Source organism: Hemibagrus wyckioides, linkage group LG21 (assembly GCF_019097595.1).
Source record: "Hemibagrus wyckioides isolate EC202008001 linkage group LG21, SWU_Hwy_1.0, whole genome shotgun sequence".
Taxonomy (NCBI): Eukaryota; Metazoa; Chordata; class Actinopteri; order Siluriformes; family Bagridae; genus Hemibagrus; species Hemibagrus wyckioides.
The window spans coordinates 18,787,470-18,805,916 of NC_080730.1; the positions used below are offsets into that span (position 1 = coordinate 18,787,470).

The following is an 18,447-nucleotide window of genomic DNA, read 5'->3' on the forward strand; positions in this document are numbered from 1 at the left end:
TAAGGATTTGAGCTTTGAGTTTTGAGTTTGACGAAGGGCCAAATTGTGATGGCTAGACCACTGGATCAGAGCATCTCCAACTCTTTTGGAGTGTTCCCGGGCTGCAGTGGTCAGTATCTCTCAAAGGTGGTCTAAGGAAGGATTAGTGGTGAACTGGAGACAGGGTCATTGGTGGACAAGGCTCATTAATGCTGGTTCTGATAGAAAGGTGTCAGAATACACAGTGCAGGATGGGCCAGGGCTGTTTTGGCAGCAAAAAGGGGGACCAACAGAATATTAGGCAGGTGGTCATCATTTTATGCCTGATCGGTATGTATATAAAAAAGGCTGCTATATTTAGAGCAAAAATTAAATTAACATTTAACATATCATAATCAGCTTCGATTTAGTTATTAATTAAATTTATGTAAAAAAAAAAAAAATAATAATAATAATAAATTGTTAAAAATCTGTAATCACAGTATCCGTGACATCGTTTATCAGGTTGTGGATATTTCATGGTCACGTCCCTCCGCCCGACGGCGTCACCAAACACAGAGACGTTTCTACGCTGTCTGTGATTTAGAATGACTTACGAATACATTCAGTAAGATGTTCTAACGCATTCATAAGGCATTATACTCACGGATACGAGTCTTTCTGAAAAAAGCCTTCTTTCTAAAATGTTAAAAGAAAGCATTATAGTGTTTATAATGCACTATAACTCCGCTATAACTTGTCTTAACATACCGTGTCACTTAACACCTATCCTGTGAAAAGTCTGCAATATAAAGAGAGATGAGTAGATTTTGTGTCGCAGGAATGACCTGAAAACCTTCTCGCGTTACAGAAAATCGAGGACACGGCATGTTAGGATCAACGTGCATTAATGAGGTTTAAAGAAAAGAAAATAGATAGATTTTTTTCTTAAATTAAACTTTATTGCCAATAAGACACATTATTCCCATATTTATTCCTACAATAACCAGTGCATGGTTACATCACACACACACACGTTCAGGGTGTTTTTACAGGTCAGGATGTACTTCACAGTTACAAACCAAACCCACTTAATAAAAAAATAACAAGCTTGATTTAAAATAAATTTTTTATCTATCTCAGGTTCATCTCACACAAAAAAAAGGACTGATTTGGAAACTCGCCTTTTAAAACACATTAAAAGGCAAAATAAATAAATTGAACCCTGGTGTGAGGAGGACGCTGAGGTCTCCTTCCATCCTCGAGACACTCGGTCTACAGAAATGATCAGGATTCACACACCTGACATAGAGATTGTTTCTTTTTACACACACACACACAGCAAAGTTGTCATCCTTCCCTCAAAGTAACAGAGAGATAAGAATCAAATGGCGTGACACAATGACAGAACAATACTGATGCAAAGAGGAGTGCGAGAGCTGCAACACACACACACACATACAAAGTAAAATGCAAGCCAAAACATACATAATCCAGCCTGATATAAGCTCATTTGCATTTTGCCATGTTTCACATCCTTCAAGTGAAGGTTTTCTATACACACCATCCCAAAACCCCAGAGGTGGAGAAAAAAAAAAGGAAAGTTTGTGTTTATCTCCAGGTTTGAAAGTCGAAGCAGATTAAAAACGGACTGTCCGTAGTGTGCGCAGTGATCAGTGTGATAATAGTGTGCGCAGTAATACAGTGTGACTGGTTGTTGTGCGATTGTGTTTAGAGCGAACCCGAACCCCAGTGCTGCACCTCTATGGTGTTTGTGTGATTTCCCCAGACAATTCCTCAGTGAAGGGTTTACTCCACACACTCACCTATAACCGAAGTCTACGGGCAGCTGGAGAGTTCACGGTCAAGATAAATCAGCTTGTACCATCAACACGTTTGCTGAAGAGCAAGGAAGGGAGAAAACCAGCAAACGGTTGGTGGGAACTTTGTTTGTTCCGTTCAGCTTATGACAATATTCACAGAGGAACCTGCTTAGAAACTGATAAATGGACAGAATCGACACTGAACGGCGATAAAAGTGTCCACGATTAGTGTTTTTGGTAAAACAGTGGATATGTGGGACAACAACTGCCCTTAGACTTCTGTTATAAGTGTCGTAGGAGATAACCACACACACAGGACCCAAACATTACGTCCAAAAGCACTGGGGTGTTCCTTTACTCAGAGGCCACGCCCCTTTTCACTAGGACTAACGTCGCACACCAGATTGGATAAAAACTGAAGTGGTTCTGTTTGAACGAAAACAAATCACATCAGCGATCCCTGTCCTGAAGCGGACCTGGGATCGGCTCACGCTTAACGAACATTACTCTGTAGTCAGGGAGTGAAAAAAGCCCAAGATCCTCGAGGTGTGAGGATTAAAGGGTACAGACGCAGAAATGAAGACTCTGTGACACCAGACGCCGGATCCTTGTGCGACAGAGATGTCCGGAGGACAGGGGACCCCTGGAGAAAGGGTCCCGAGAAACACCGGAGCGGACGGCCAAAGCGGGCGAGGTCAGAGGTGAGGCGGAACGGTGCACAGGGCGTCCTCCGTGGTCCGATGTACGTTTACATTCTGAGGGCAAAACCACAGAAAAAAATAATAATTGTGTGTGTGTGTGTGTGTATAATCTTCACTGTAATGGTGTATTATAGTGTGACCTCTAACTGATAAGGTATATAATTGGTTTATTACTGAGTCCATGTGCTTTCTGCACTTTACACAACGCTGACATTTTGCAACAGCGATAAAGCATTGAGAAACAGAGGGTTATAACATGAACACACAAACATAAACTTCACCCTTTTAATCCCTCCTTTAATCCTTTAAAGCCCAGAAAGGTCAGTATGGTCAGTACTTCTCAGTCTCCTGTCTTCTTATTAAGTGTTATAGCTCTTGTATTTTTTTGAGCAACACCTGAAAGCAGTTTGTTCACACTCTTTAAAGGCAGAGCTTAGTGTAGTAAGAAAACTGGGGCTGAAGTGTTCATGCAGTGTGGGTGTCATAATGAGCGGATTCTCTCTCTCACACACACCCACACCCACACCCACACCCACACACACACACACACACACACACACACACACACACACACACACACACACACACACACACACACACACACACACACACACACACACACACACACACACACACACACACACACCCACCCACCCACCCACAGCGGTCATTTGTTCCCCTTCAGTAAACACTTCATGTTGGTCAGGGTCGATGTGGCTTAAATGACTAATTCCCTTCTAATTTTAGGAAGCAGAGCCAACCGAGTGCATTAGAAAAGATCACAAGTTCTGGCTCTGTGCCTGTTGAACACAACGGAACCCCCTTCTGAATGGATCTGGGAAACATCTGGGAATGATATTTAATAGTATATAATGCTGGAGGTGTAGGAATACAAATGGGCTTCAAAAAGTCTATTAAACACATTTTATTAGCATTTCATTTTAAACATCACGGTATAAATAAGATATAAAAATCACTTTTTCCCGTCATTATGGAGATCTTCACAGCGGTTCAAAATAAAATCACAGCAGTTTATTTATTATTATTATTTTTTTTAAAAGCCGATTCGATCAGGCTTTCTGTTAGCAGATTAAAATGTGCCGCGATGGTCAAGCTGATACTCTCGACATCCCCCCCCCCCCACATAAGGACAACATTTGACATAAACCCACAAGACACAGTGTTAAAAATAAACCGAATCGATGGGAGTGTTAAGGTGCAAAGGAAGTTTAGCTAATAAGGTTCGACTTTTTTGTGCGTTTGTCTTTTCAATCACCGCTTCTCATTCTTTAGTAGCTGACTAGCTTTAATGCTGGGCACATACTGCAGGATAACTTTATGTAAACAGAATCAGCTATTTAACATCTTTACGTAATAATACGTCAATTAAAGGTTTCACAGACCCTGTAAACATGACCGCTAGTCACGCACGTGCTAGCAGCGGATCGGCTAAGATGAGATGATTCGTTAACGTCGAATTACACAAGGAGCAATTATTGCTCTGAATCACTGCTCTAAAGGATAATCGAATTATTAAATATATCGATTATCCCACAGAGTCTGTGTGTGTGTGTGTGTGTGTGTGTGTGTGCAGTGGTGTCACTGATGAGCTGGCACTGTTAGCAAGGCCTCCTCTGGCATCCGCGTCACATCTACATTCTGTTCAACACAAACACAGAAAGCACATCATACAGCAGGTCAATAAACACACAGCGAGTGAGGCACACTAATGACCAGGAGAGAGCCAGCCTCGATCCACAACACACACACACACACACAGAGTTCTGTGTAACAGGAACCCTGGGATGAGGAAGTGAAGGCTTTGAATATAAAATGGAAGTGAGATGCTGTGATGTGGAACTTGAGGGGAAACAAAGTGAGCAGTGAAGACGAGCAGTTATATCATTTACAACATTAGTCACAATCCTTACGGTGTATTCATGAGAAAATTATTTATTTATTTTACTTCTAAAAATTGGTTTTATTAAGAATTAACTATAATAATATGATAAAAAATAACGACAATTATCAACTACCGATATGAACAAAGCTGGAATTTTTTTTTTTTACAATTTATTTATTCATATTTATTTTATTAAATACTTATATGTATTTATTTAAAATCTAATTGACACTTGGATTGTATTTATATTTACTAGTGCATTTATATTAAATTTAGATTTTTTTTTTTCCTTTCAGACAATTTACATGATTTGATTATTTACATATTTTGTTTAATAGATAATACATGTGTGTATTTAAAGGTGCAGTCAGTTGACATGTAAACAAACAAACATCGGTTATTACAGGTGTAAACTTACCTTGTTCACAGTGCTCCTGGTTTTTTATTAACATAGTAAATTAAGTTAAATGGAAAACTCCTTCTAATCCCAGTCACAAACCCTAGGACATTTGCATGTAAATACACGACACTCAGAGGAATACAACACAGAGCCGTCAGTCGATTAAACCCTGCCGAGGGGCTGATGACATGATGATGATGATGACAGACGACCACACACTTAACCTTCAACTTAAACACACCTCCCCTTCATCATCATCATCATCATCATCATCAGTGTTACTTCAGTTTCTTTCTGAGTTCTATAAAGTGATTATATGATGATGGAACATGAAAGAAATGATCTGATATTAAAAATGTATAAAATGGCAAATTTCACAGAAGCTTTATGCAGTGAATACCAGACCTGGGAAGATTTATATGTTTGTTTCAGGAACTCAGTTTTATACTGAATCAGAAATACCTGCTATTGCATTGATTTGTGTGTGTGTGTGTATAAATGTGTGTGTGTGTTACCTCTGGTCTTTCTCTGTGGGTGTTCACTGCTTCCACTTTCAGGAAGATGGACTCCACTTTACAGCCTGCAGTAAATCATCCGATCACATTTACATGCTAATTATAATTAATCATCAAATAAATAAAACTGACTAAATAAGTCATGAATGAATTAAAAAGGCAGCGTGTTACCGTAAGCCACCGGGGTGAGCTTCAGCACCGAGTGTAGCGGGCACTTCAGGTACGGCAGCTCTTCTGGAAAAGACACACAGGCTTATTTAACGATGGGAAAGATTATATCTACGTCCAAATACCTCTATCATCAACAAGATGGAAGCTGTTACAATGCAAACGTTCGCATTTTTGTTCACGGCTTCACAGACCTCGAGTGTGGAAGATATCGGCTCTTACCTGCCGATTTATCCAGGAAGTAGGCCAGCAGGCAGCGCATGACCGCCTGGTGGCAGATGACCAGGACGTTCTCCTGCCGCTCCAGCTCCATGATGACGGGCTCGAGCCGCTGCACCAGATCTTCATAAGACTTAACAAACAGAGGCAACTGATCAGTGCTTAAATCAAAATAAAAAAAAACTGCTCTTATTTTTCTCTTTTCTGTAAACGATAAAAAAATAAATAAACACACTGTCTATTCCACCAAATGAACCATGACAAAATGCCGCCTGGCTGATGAGTGTCTATATAAAGTCGCCAAATCACTGATCTAAGTGCTTTTCAGGTGGACAAGGACAATCTAATGAAAGGAGATAAAAAGTACATTTGGTGTAGAGGTAATGGAGTCTCACACACACACACACACACAATTTGGAGTCTATAAAAACAACCTCATCCCAGGCCTCAGCGAATCCTAATGGGTTTGTTTATCACGGCTTATCCTGTCTCGCAGGAAGATTATCCTGTGCCTAATTATTAGTAGCCTGGATACCCTTTAGCCGTCTGACAAGCAATAACCACTCTCACTCTCTCTCTCTCTCTCTCTCTCTCACACACACACACACACACACACACACACACACACAGAGTAAGGATATAAATAAAGGAGTGTGTAATGAAAACAGAGGTTAGTTAGGTAACGTCACCCCTGTGCTGTACACCTCCAGCGTCTCACCTCTCCTTTGGGATATCGGTAGCGATATTTGTCCTGGTCACGCAGCGCAAACTCCAGAGGATACCGCTGCTGAATCTCCTCGTACATCAGCTCCTCACACACACCCTGGACACACAAAAAACATCAAAACCACATCAACACACAGGGGCATAAAAAGACACGCTCAGGCTCCCAACAGGGTTTCAAAGGGTCATTTCTTTTCTAAAAACAGTAACTTGCAGGACCTTGTGGTTTACTAAAACCCACAGAATGAACGACTGTAATATGAGAATACATCTGCATACTGGAAGATGACTGGCTTTTGGATTTTATGATGGAGTGATGAGAGAGTGGAGGTTGTTCTCAGAGACTCACAGCATCGATCTCATTCAGAGCCTTCCACTGCTCATACGGCACGCCCAGAGCCTCAGCAGTCTGAATGGTTCTCTTCATCTGACTCGTCCACACCTTCAGATCGCTGATGTCCTGCGAGTGGATGAACTGGCCCAAGTATCGAGCAAACTGAGAGAGATGGACATCATTAATATCTTAAAATGTAATTCCATTCACTGAGACACGTCGTGAAAACTATTTACATCGGTTAGTGTTTTACGTTCATAAACATCTCTCCCCTCACCTCCTTTCCCCGGGGTGTGAGACCCGAGTCGCCGCCGATTCGCCCTTTCACATTGAGGTCACTCTCTCCGTGCCGGCACAGGTAGATGGAGCGCGGCGTGATGTGGATGTTCATCAGGTAATACACGATTCGGCTCTGGATGTGATCCTGCACTCGGTTCACCAGGTACCTCCGACCCACATCGATGATCTTTATGAAGGACAACTCTCTAAAAAAAAAAAAAAAATGTTTAAACACCTTGAATATTTTTCTGAGCGTCTGTCAACGATCACTGAAAAAGTCCTGCTAAAAAGCAGCAGCGCTGACCCAGATCATGAAACTATCATACCACGATTCTCAAAAATATTTCCACATGACATGTATAACCATATACAGGTTTGCTTACAGAAAAACACCTTTAAAAACATTTTAATATCTACAAAACAAACTCATTTTAATTTTTCTATCATTGAAAAGGAGAAAAATAATATTCCCCCTTTTTTTTTTTTATAATTGTAAAGATCGAGTGCAGCATCAAATCAGCTGCTCCAGATTGTTTTGTAAGTATTTAAAAATAATTTTAAATATCATTTATCACAATAATGCTATTATATCGTCTTATTGTCCAACTCTCTAAGGGAGTGTCTCATGTAAATGCAAGCAAGCGCCAAGACGTTCATCTAATTAGATATTAAACTAAATATACAAATATATATATTAAATATTATATATTTATATTATATATAAACATAATGCTGTTTTCCACACAGTGATCATTATTTGTTCTTTAGGAATATGTACTTTGAAAGGTTTTTTTTTTTTTTTTTTTTTATCTATTTATTTTATTTATCTGGAAGAAATCTTTAGATGTTGATGACTATCACAGGCTTGTAGCACTAAAAAATATTTTCTAAAACTTTTGTCCTTATTTAACTTCATCTTTGGGGATTTTTTCAATCCCACTCACGCTGTTTAAACTGGAGAACCCTTTTAAATGTCAGCGGATATCTATGTAAATGAACATCGTCTATTTATATTCTAATCTGCTCTCTCCCAGAACCTTTACATATGTATGTAGTCTTGTGTCGGCTCATTCAGATGCAACAATAACAAAGCCGCAATTGTTTTACTCTTAATATATGTATATTAAATAATTTGCATACTTTTTATTCAGCTCTTTAAAAAAAAAATAATAAAGGCTGTGACGTAGGAAAAAGACTTGAAAAGTGTGCTGTAAAGAGAGCGTTTCCCCACGGTCACCTGTCCAAGTCCTCATCCAGAGGCTGGTAAGAGTTCTCGTAGCATTTTATCCTCTTCATGAAGTCCTCCACAGCCTGCTCGGTGTTACAGTCTGTGTAGTCCGGACTGCCGAGTTTCACTTGCTGGGGAAGCCAAAAACAGAGAGGACAGTGAGAAGGGGGGAAAGTAAACAGAAAACAAGGCTGTGGGGTAAGGCTAAGGAATACTCACGACAATGTTTTCTGCAATAACGTCCGGGTCTTCGCATACAGACTCAACGAAGAAGACCTGAGAGAGAAAAAAGGTGAAAAAATGAGTACGACGTTTTAAAGGAAAATCAGCTAGTGACGTTGACACTCAATGGGTAAAGGATTTAATAATCTAGTTAAATGATATCGAATGATCCTCTAAATCAAATAGAAGAATAATCGCTAGTTCTACTCATGAGCTTCGGCATCATCGCACACTCTAAAAACTGACCCTGTGACAAAAGTACACAAAGGGTTAACTACGATCTCTGTACGTTTACTGTGTCGCACCTTAAATCCGTTCTGTTCAGCAAACTGTATGATGGTCTCTCGCCTCTCTCTGGTAGTATTTGTGGCATCAAATACCTGCAGGCATCAAAAACAAACCGTAAAATATATCCATGTACTGAATAAGAGACAGACAGCTATGTAAGTAAATAAATAAATAAATAAATAATAACGTGCATGTCATGTTCAGGAAGCAGTGGAATGTACTAGATGTTTGTTTGTTCACGTTTGTACTCACCGCCACTTGCCCCCCGTCTTCAGTGAGGTACTGATGAACATCGTTAAGAGCTGCTGATGCACACTGCCTGGGAAAAAAAACAAACGGGAAGTCAGGATCCATCATATTGCTTTAAATTACTGCAAGTCTATAATGAAAATGAACCGTGTGTGACGTTTTGACTTCCAGACTACACGTATTAACCAGGGCTTTTTCTCTCAGCCACATGCGTCAGGTCACGTCATGCCATTTCTCTTCTTGAGGAAAACACTTACTTTCTGATTTTAAGCCCCTCCTCGTTGTCTGGGCTGAAGAACTCGAACGATTTGTAGATCTTCACACACTCTCGTCTGTACTGGCCCACGTTAAACTCTGCACAAAAGGACGACGAGGTTTAGTCTCCTAGTGTTGAGTGTAAAGAAACTAAACGTTTCCCAAACCAGTGCTGTGTCTCTGAATAATAATTACTCATTAAACATCAGTCTCAATTTTTTTTTTAACTGTCCTAAAAGTGATAGTGCTTGTAATTAGACTTTCTCCACCTTGCACTTAAAGGACTGTCAACTTCAGAGCATCTAGTGCACCCTGTATAGTGGGCACATAGAGGGATATAATATTTACAAGAAACGTAAAATATAACTATTTCTGATATTTACAGTGTTTTCACCTTGAAATTTTAAGCTAGAATACTGTGAATAAAAAAATATATCTGTTTTAAAAGAATATGACACAAATTAAGCATCATAAGTTAATATTATTAGTGGATTGTTAAATATTAAATAAATAATAAATAAATAAATAAATGTTATTAGTGGGTAAATTCCGATACTAACAGCGAGACTCATTCATTTTCGTGTGAACTGATCGAGCGAGAGTACAGCGTGATGCTGGATGACCTTTGTGATGAGATTCTTTATGAAACTCTGCCCTGAATATCTGCCTTTTATGCAACTTTTCTCCCTTCCGTCGCGTCTAAAGTGTTCAGTGCTTGCGTGTCGACGCCGGCGTACCTTTCGTCGGAACCCCGATCCAGTTGAGGTAACGGGTGAGTTTCTTGGAGATGTAGGTTTTGCCCCTGGCTGGTAGACCGACCGTGACGATGAGAGTGGGGCAGTTGGTCATGCATACTGAAAAGACAGAAAACAGAAACCCATTTATTACACCATGCCTGATAAAGACTGTACTCTGATCAAAATGTCTTTAATGCTCCGTGTTCTCCGGGTTTATTACAGATGTAAATAACGCCGCAGTCGCTGAAGCCGATAACTCCAGCAGCGTCCTGTCTCTGTAGATCAGGGGTCATGTGAAGTGCCGGAAGATGCAAAAAAAATTGCACAACCTACTGATGGCTTACAAAATAACAGGGTGAAGAGTTCACAAAAAGCTAAGGAACCTAATAACGAAATTGAAAAGAGTTTAACGAATATATGAACTGGTCCGGTTGAAGCATGTTTGACCGCATATATCTACAAAAAAATCAACAAAAAAAAGACACCAAGATGACCGAGAATCTTTACAGGTTTAGATAAATACACACCATACACAACAGAATAACTACATACTTAATGTTTTATAGATGATAAATAACATGACAATCATCATCTGAGACATTCATATCTTTACTTTTTACTTTATTTCTTTACTTTCTATAAAGTATAGTTTTAAAAATGAAGGCTGTTTTTTTAACGTTATCAAACTAGAGGTTTAGACGCTAACTTTAGCTTGCTGTCTATCTGCGTTCGTTCACAAAATTTAGCGAACAACTGAACAGAAATTTATGACTTGTTATTTTTTCTGAAGTATGTTATCGAAGCTATTTTTTTGGATTTTAACGTCCTGAAAAAGGACAATTCGCGGACATTGTGTCGCTTTAGCTCGTTGCTATTCGGCTATTATGAGCGTCGCAGACTAGCGCACTTGAACGGCGCGTGAAGCTAGCACGGGTCACCCGCGCGCGAGGACATGCAGGTTTCCATGGATACCCGCGTCCTTCCGTGCTTCTTCTTCGTGCCGTGTCTAGTGCGCGTTTTGAGCGCATCCTACCTACCCCTCCTCTGAAAGATGGGCTTCTCGGGGAGGCCATTTTTGCAGGGCATCCATATTTTCTTCAGCGGGTTTTGCGTGAGCTCTCGGGACGGTGTGGGGCCAGAGCCATCCGTGTAGCCGCTGTTGTTGTCCATTGTGCTGCGCTTCCGTGTGTGTGTGTGCGTGTCCCACTTCAGTATCAGTATCGATACAGTAGTATCACACACTCACACGCGCGTGTGAAAGAGCTGAACGCAGAGTAGCATGACTGGACCGATCGTTAACAACCCAATCACGGTGTAAAACCCGCCCTGTTCACCCAGAAACCAGCCTCAACTGTAACCGTGCCAAATTACATCCACAGACCCAAGGCCATTTTTTTGTAGTAAATACAGGAAGCAGGTCATATGGGCTGAGAAAACAGAGGCGCGGGATTACCGTAGTGTCCCTAAAAGATGCGCACGCCCTCCTCAGTACTTTGTCTACGAAGCTACAAATGCATAAAACGATCAGTTGTGACGGTGTAAAGCCCGTTTTCCCCAGTATGACTAGCTTTTTTCTCTTAAAAGTACTTGATTTAAATGTTATTGTTATGCTAAATGCACCAGAGTCAGAATTGTGGGGTAATAAATCCAAATTCTGGGATGATGAATCACTGTTTAGGTCTACTGCTGCTACAAAAATAAGAAAACAGACAGGGTTATTTTCCTTTTTTTGGCCATAGTATAGCTAACTAATTATTATTATTATTATTATTATTATTATTATTATTATTATTATATATTTTATTTATTTTTTATTTATTTACTATTATTATTATTATTATTATTATTATTATTATTATTATTATTATTGAAAACAATCTGTGGTTTCAGTCACAGATATTTCCCTGTTCAAATGTTGTTTGATTTGTTTATACTGAGATATATTTTTCAATATAATGAAATATCCATGAACACATGGGATTAAAGATATGAAAACAAACCTAAAAGAAAGTCTCTGACTCCTCGTACTTAAGAAAACGCTGCATAGTTTCACTTCTAATACAAGCTCAAATTGCTCAGTGTGCAAAATTTATACCGAAATGCATTGGAAGACTTGCGCTCTGGTCCAGTTTCTTCATTTTAGAAAGAATTAGAAAAGGCGTACGCATCCGGTCTTTTTAAAATTCCCATCAATTATTACTTTGTAAAAATAAATTCCACGTTTTACTAAACAACATAAAGTGAAGGTGTGTTGTTGGTTCTTGCAGCGTGACTACATACACTATATTGCCAAAAGTATTCGCTCACCCATCCAAATAATCAGAATCAGGTGTTCCAATCACTTCCATGGCCACAGGTGTATAAAATCAAGCACCTAGGCATGCAGACTGTTTTTTACAAACATTTGTGAAAGAATGGGTCGCTCTCAGGAGCTCAGCGAATTCCAGCGTGGAACTGTGATAGGATGCCACCTGTGCAACAAATCCAGTCGTGGAATTTCCTCGCTCCTAAATATACCACAGTCAACTGTCAGCTGTATTATAAGAACGTGGAAGTGTTTGGGAACGACAGCAACTCAGCCACGAAGTGGTAGGCCACGTAAACTGACGGAGCGGGGTCACTTTCTGCAGAGTCAATCGCTACAGACCTCCAAACTTCATGTGGCCTTCAGATTAGAACAGTGCGCAGAGAGCTTCATGGAATGGGTTTCCATGGCCGAGCAGCTGCATCCAGGCCATACATCACCAAGTGCAATGCAAAGCGTCGGATGCAGTGGTGTAAAGCACGCCGCCACTGGACTCTAGAGCAGTGGAGACGCGTTCTCTGGAGTGAGGAATCGCGCTTCTCCATCTGGCAATCTGATGGACGAGTCTGGGTTTGGCGGTTGCCAGGAGAACGGTACTTGTCTGACTGCATTGTGCCAAGTGTAAAGTTTGGTGGAGGGGGGATTATGGTGTGGGGTTGTTTTTCAGGAGCTGGGCTTGGCCCCTTAGTTCCAGTGAAAGGAACTCTGAATGCTTCAGCATACCAAGACATTTTGGACAATTCCATGCTCCCAACTTTGTGGGAACAGTTTGGAGCTGGCCCCTTCCTCTTCCAACATGACTGTGCACCAGTGCACAAAGCATGGTCCATAAAGACATGGATGACAGAGTCTGGTGTGGATGAACTTGACTGGCCTTCACAGAGTCCTGACCTCAACCCGATAGAACACCTTTGGGATGAATTAGAGAGGAGACTGAGAGCCAGGCCTTCTCGTCCAACATCAGTGTGTGACCTCACAAATGCGCTTCTGGAAGAATGGTCAAAAATTCCCATAAACACACTCCTAAACCTTGTGGACAGCCTTCCCAGAAGAGTTGAAGCTGTTATAGCTGCAAAGGGTGGACCGACGTCATATTGAACCCTATGGATTAGGAATGGGATGTCACTTAAGTTCATATGCGAGTCAAGGCAGGTGAGCGAATACTTTTGGCAATATAGTGTATGTTCATGATTCACTGTGCTAGGGTTTAGTTTAGAGGGGGTGTGTGTGTGTGTGTGTGTGTTTTAATTATACGGTGAAATTCACTCCCTTAAAAACCTCTTTCTTTGTTTATCGTCCAAGGAAGCGATCAGGCTGCAATCAGTCCCACATTAAAAACTCATCACAGAAGAACCACAGAATCGTGGCTGTAACATGAGATGAGATGGTGACAGCGAGACCGTTTTAATCACACTGTAAATCTCTGAGCGTAAAACCACATGTCCAGTGTATTATCTGCAACACAAACCAGTGTGCTGGATCATAAACCAGTCTGATTCAGTGCCATGCTACTGAACATCCACAAGGTGGCGATGGGGGACATCATTAATCAGGATCCACACCCTGTGGATTGTGGGTCAGGACGTTTACATCAACAGCATCATTAAATACAGAGCTCAGATTTAAATGAGGTATGAGAAACACGAGCTCCTCTTATTTTAATGTAAATGGAATTGAAATTAAGAGATGAACAGAAGAGGCCGCAGCTCCGAGAAGCTGTTCTGTACTGATATTATTCGTTACACAACATCTAACCCAGTAAAGCCCATGATGAAACTGATGGGGAAGCACAGAGATGAAAGATTTCAGTGAAAATGGAGCAAACACACACAAATGAGAACCAGAAGAAGCAACAAGCACAACGAAATTAAGATTTCAACACAAATCTGAGCAAACGGACTTCCTTCCTCTGACTGTAAAGGTGATGGATGTTGTCTAGTTTCTAGAAGTGTAAAGAAGGAACCCACAGCGAAAAAGATGATGTGTTGATCGCTGTGATATCAGGGCTACAAGACACTTCTGATTTCGAAAGCATTAAAATGTTTTCGGTAACAATTACTCCGAAGCAGCGGATTTGTTGTTCAAAATAAAACAATTATTTTTCAAGAAATCATTAAACTCGGGTTTTCTTTGACGCTGAAGACTATTAAATAAACGTTAAACAATCGTCTCCTTCTAAAAAGCTTCACCCCACAACAGCTACATGTTTTTCTTTGTTAAATAACGACATGAGTCTGTCACATTGTTTTGTTTGTATGTTTTTAACTTAAGGAGAGAGACAAAGGTTTTGCTGATGAACGAGCCACCATTTCTATCTGTTATACTCTGAATGATAACATTTCGTGATTATTCTAACATTATAAGTAACTATAAAAGGATAAAAAAAAAAGTCTTGTTTGGCGTTCTGTAAATAAATTCACGCCTAACAAACTGCTGTGGAGTAAAGACACTTCAAAACTAAACACTTCAGGATGTGCGGCTGATGGAAAATATAATCACTTCAGGATCCGAAGTGTTCTGAATCTGCTTCATCACAGCAACCTGTTGTTGATTAGTTTCACACACACCCCCGAGTGGTTTATTCTTTACACATGGCACCGTTTACTACCAGAGAGACTGGAGCAGGTGAAATAAAATCGTATTAATGAAACAGAATCAAGCAGCAAAAGAGGAAATTTGGATCATTTCAGACAGCATGATGATGATGATGATGATGATGTGTCCTTCTGATAGAAAGAACAAGCAATGATGTACATAAAACATGGCAACTTAGTCACATCAAACATGATATGAAATCTAAATATCGTCCCATTTCCCAGTCGTATATTAAACGGAGCAGCGGTGGGACTTTTTTCCGAACCTCCTCCTATCCTGTAAGGAGTGGGTATAAAGCTCGGAGCTCTACAGTAAGCACCCCGAGCACCAGGGCAGGTCCAGTCAAGCATGTTTACTCTCTGTATAGGGGTGTAGATACTGGCCTGGTCACTTTCTCCTACACCCAGGCTGTTACATAACCTCCAGTCTGCCATGCACAAATACCCCTCTAATCTCTTCTGTACAATCTCAGTGTAGCAGTCAGACCTCAGGGGAAAAAACGACGTCTACACCTGTAGAGTCAACACCCGTTATGGAAAACCCTGCATACAAACAACAATAGCTGCTTCGTTCTTCGATCTCAGGCCGATTTCTTAGAACTAAAGCCAGAGGACGAGCGTTCGTAGACTGACGCAACACTTCATGTACAGTGGAATAAAGAGCTTACTCTGCCGATGAGGTGTTTACATGATTGCGCCAGTAAGGGTTTGAGGTAATGAAAATGCAATAACACACCATAGTGTTTTTCTGCTTCCCCTTTTTTTGCTAGTCTAACTGACCACTGAGTTTGGAATGCTCATATATACACATGCTTTAACAAAAAAAGTGATCAACGACCAGAAAAGACAGATCCAGTGTGGGAAAATAGAGAGGACTTGGGTAGCATTATCATTATTATTATATATGTGTGTGCACCTGTTGCAGCTTTTCTTTAGAAAAGTGTACTTTTGCAGTTTAAAGTGATTTACAGTCCGATTCAGTAAGCGGTTGTTACAATAAATAAATAAACCAACAACGGGGTTGTGTACAAAAGCAGAGCTAATGAAGTTACTATTCCATATTGGATTTTTTTCCCCCCCAAATAAAAGTGTTTTATTCCTCTTACACCGCAGTAATCTTCCAATCATTTTCATTTATTAATCAATGACACGTCACAAAGCCATAACTGTCACGGTTAGGTTTACTGTTGTGGAACGTCCTTGAGACCCAGCTCATGTAATCACCGCTCCAGCGCTCTGACACTGCCGACTCCTTACATAAAACCTACACAAGCATCTCCTTAGAGAAAGCTTAAGCATATACATGATTAGGAAACAAAACAAAGCATGTATGAACGCGTCTAAAGTTTTGATAAACAGATTATGTGGATCATCTCTCTCTCTCTCTCTCTCTCGCAGACATACAGGTCGTTGTGAATAACATTAGATCTGAAGTACAGTCAACCCCTTTTTCTCTCTGATCAGGATTTAACAGAACTGTGGTGCAAATAAAATTGACAATAGTGTCAAAGTGTAAACAACAACAATAAGAGGTCCAGATTACCCCCCCCCCCTTGTTTTTTATGACAACAAAGCAGACCGGTGTAAAACTCAGTGTTATTCTGTGTTAAGCTCATCAGCTGTCTATTGATCACTTAATCACACACAATTACGGTGCGAAGTGAACACTGCATGCGCTCCATGCTGATCAACGATGACATCGGTGTCCCAATAATTCAAGAACACAACAGAACATAACATACAACTAGTCAACACGATACAAGGACAAAGGATGAATCAAATGTTTCCGGTGCTTTCACACAGAAGGCACGGGGTCATTTCATTCATGGCCACGGTCAACAACAAACACACTGATGTCCAATGCCAACCCCCAATCCAGTGCGATTCAACGCCACCCAAACACACAGCTCGTTACACACCGCGAAACACTCTCAGTCCGACTCGTGCATGTAAACCTCACACACCAGGCTGTCTAATGTAAAGTGTGTGAAATGCGGAATGTTATTATGGTGTGCTGTTTTAATGTAAACGCTGTTGATGCTGCACGCCGCCTACGTGCCGACTCTTGTTTACTTCTTCCTCCTCAGAGCGCGAGGGGGGAAAAAAAACGCCGTTCACTTTACAACCAAATGACTCCTTTTTGTCTTTTCCGGTTTCTGAATAAAAAAACCTGAGTTTCTTACCCGCCCTGTCAGAATTTGGTGTGTTTTTGGACTTGGCAGCACCCCTCATCTTGCCCGTGCTTTAACACCGTCCGTCCTTTGCGTTCGTGAGTGTGTGAGCGTGTAGTGATGAGCCGGAATCGGTTCGTTTTTCTTCTGCTCGGCGAGTCTTTCAAAAGAATCGATTCCCATGAATCGAATGAATCGCAAAGGGGGGATATTATTTTGGTTCTCATTTTTTATCTCCATTCTCTCGCTGATCACACAGCACAACTATCACCAGTTAAATATTATTGTTTCTTGTTGCTCTAGAAGTCTTCGTAATTAATACGTTATTTAACTTTTGCTGCTATATAATCTTTAACTATATATATATATATATATATATATATATATATATATATATATATATATATATATATATATATATATATATATTGTTATTTATATGGCATTTGTATAGTTATTGTGTGTGTGTGTGTGTGTGTGTGATGAATCAAGCAATTCAAAACTCGCCTTCAAAACCTCGATTCATTTAAACGGGTTTGTTCAAAAGAATCGACTCACGGGAGTGAATCACTCTGATGCCAAACGCCACACACCCACTTTTTGAATTGAAAGTAAAGAATGAAAACAAATAATATTAAAATGTACAGCTTAGGTTAAATATTTATTTATTTCGACTGAACGAAAATTTAAGGTGTTATATAATGTTATACCATTATTAGATACGTTCGGGTCTAACTGGATTAGGTCAGTGTGGCAGTGCAGGTAATTATAAAGCAGCTCCCTGCTGACTTTTGGTCTAGATTGAGAAGGACAAATTGACCTACTGTAGCCATCAGTGTGCTTCTGCATTCAGACACGTATTTAGCTCCGCCGCTGGAACATTCTGACCACAAAAATAGCCAGCTGAAATAAAGTCAAATGACCAAACTCAAAGGATGAGTAAACAGTGTGACATCCCAGCTGAACTTCGGCCTATTGTGTAAAGTGTAAAGTGTAAAGTGTAAATTGTAAAGTGTAAAGTAAATCAGCTGGACTTCTGTGCTGCTGTAGAAGCAGGTCTTCGTTCTGATGAAACGCTCCAGAATAAACAAGGACGAGGGCCTGTTCCTACAATAACATAAAAGTCACAAATCTGACAACTCCAAATGAATCTCACATAGGTACAACCTAAAACCACAGGGTAAATAAGACGAGAAGCCGTGAAGCTCAGAAGACCGCGATGGTCCATCAGGGCCTCTGCTATTTCAGGAGCTGCAATGATAGGTCTTATCAGCTCAGCTCAAGATAATAGCACTAATTATGAAGAGCTGTGTGACTCTGCAAGAAGAGCTGTGGAGTGACACAGAAACTAAACACGGGCCGGGGAAACAGAGGG

General features: G+C 40.4%; 1 protein-coding gene across 4 annotated transcripts; it reads right to left on the reverse strand.

Annotated features, from left to right (window-relative positions):
• Positions 1–1,292: 1,292 nt before the first annotated feature.
• Positions 1,293–17,237, reverse strand: pfkfb4a (6-phosphofructo-2-kinase/fructose-2,6-biphosphatase 4a). 4 transcript variants are annotated; one of them, XM_058373526.1, is made up of 14 exons: positions 17,085–17,237; positions 10,003–10,119; positions 9,268–9,364; positions 9,014–9,080; positions 8,779–8,853; positions 8,471–8,527; positions 8,261–8,382; positions 7,022–7,229; positions 6,760–6,906; positions 6,406–6,510; positions 5,691–5,820; positions 5,472–5,534; positions 5,301–5,365; positions 1,293–2,536 (listed from the first exon to the last, which is right to left on the reverse strand). In XM_058373526.1, exons 1-14 carry the CDS (start codon positions 17,131–17,133, stop codon positions 2,477–2,479), a joined length of 1,362 nt encoding a protein of 453 aa, XP_058229509.1. In that variant the 5' UTR covers positions 17,134–17,237; the 3' UTR covers positions 1,293–2,476. The 4 variants fall into 4 exon arrangements, with proteins under 4 accessions (XP_058229509.1, XP_058229507.1, XP_058229506.1 ...); XM_058373524.1 differs by lacking the exon at positions 17,085–17,237 and adding an exon at positions 11,040–11,443; XM_058373523.1 differs by lacking the exons at positions 1,293–2,536; positions 17,085–17,237 and adding exons at positions 3,393–4,141; positions 11,040–11,441.
• Positions 17,238–18,447: the final 1,210 nt, after the last annotated feature.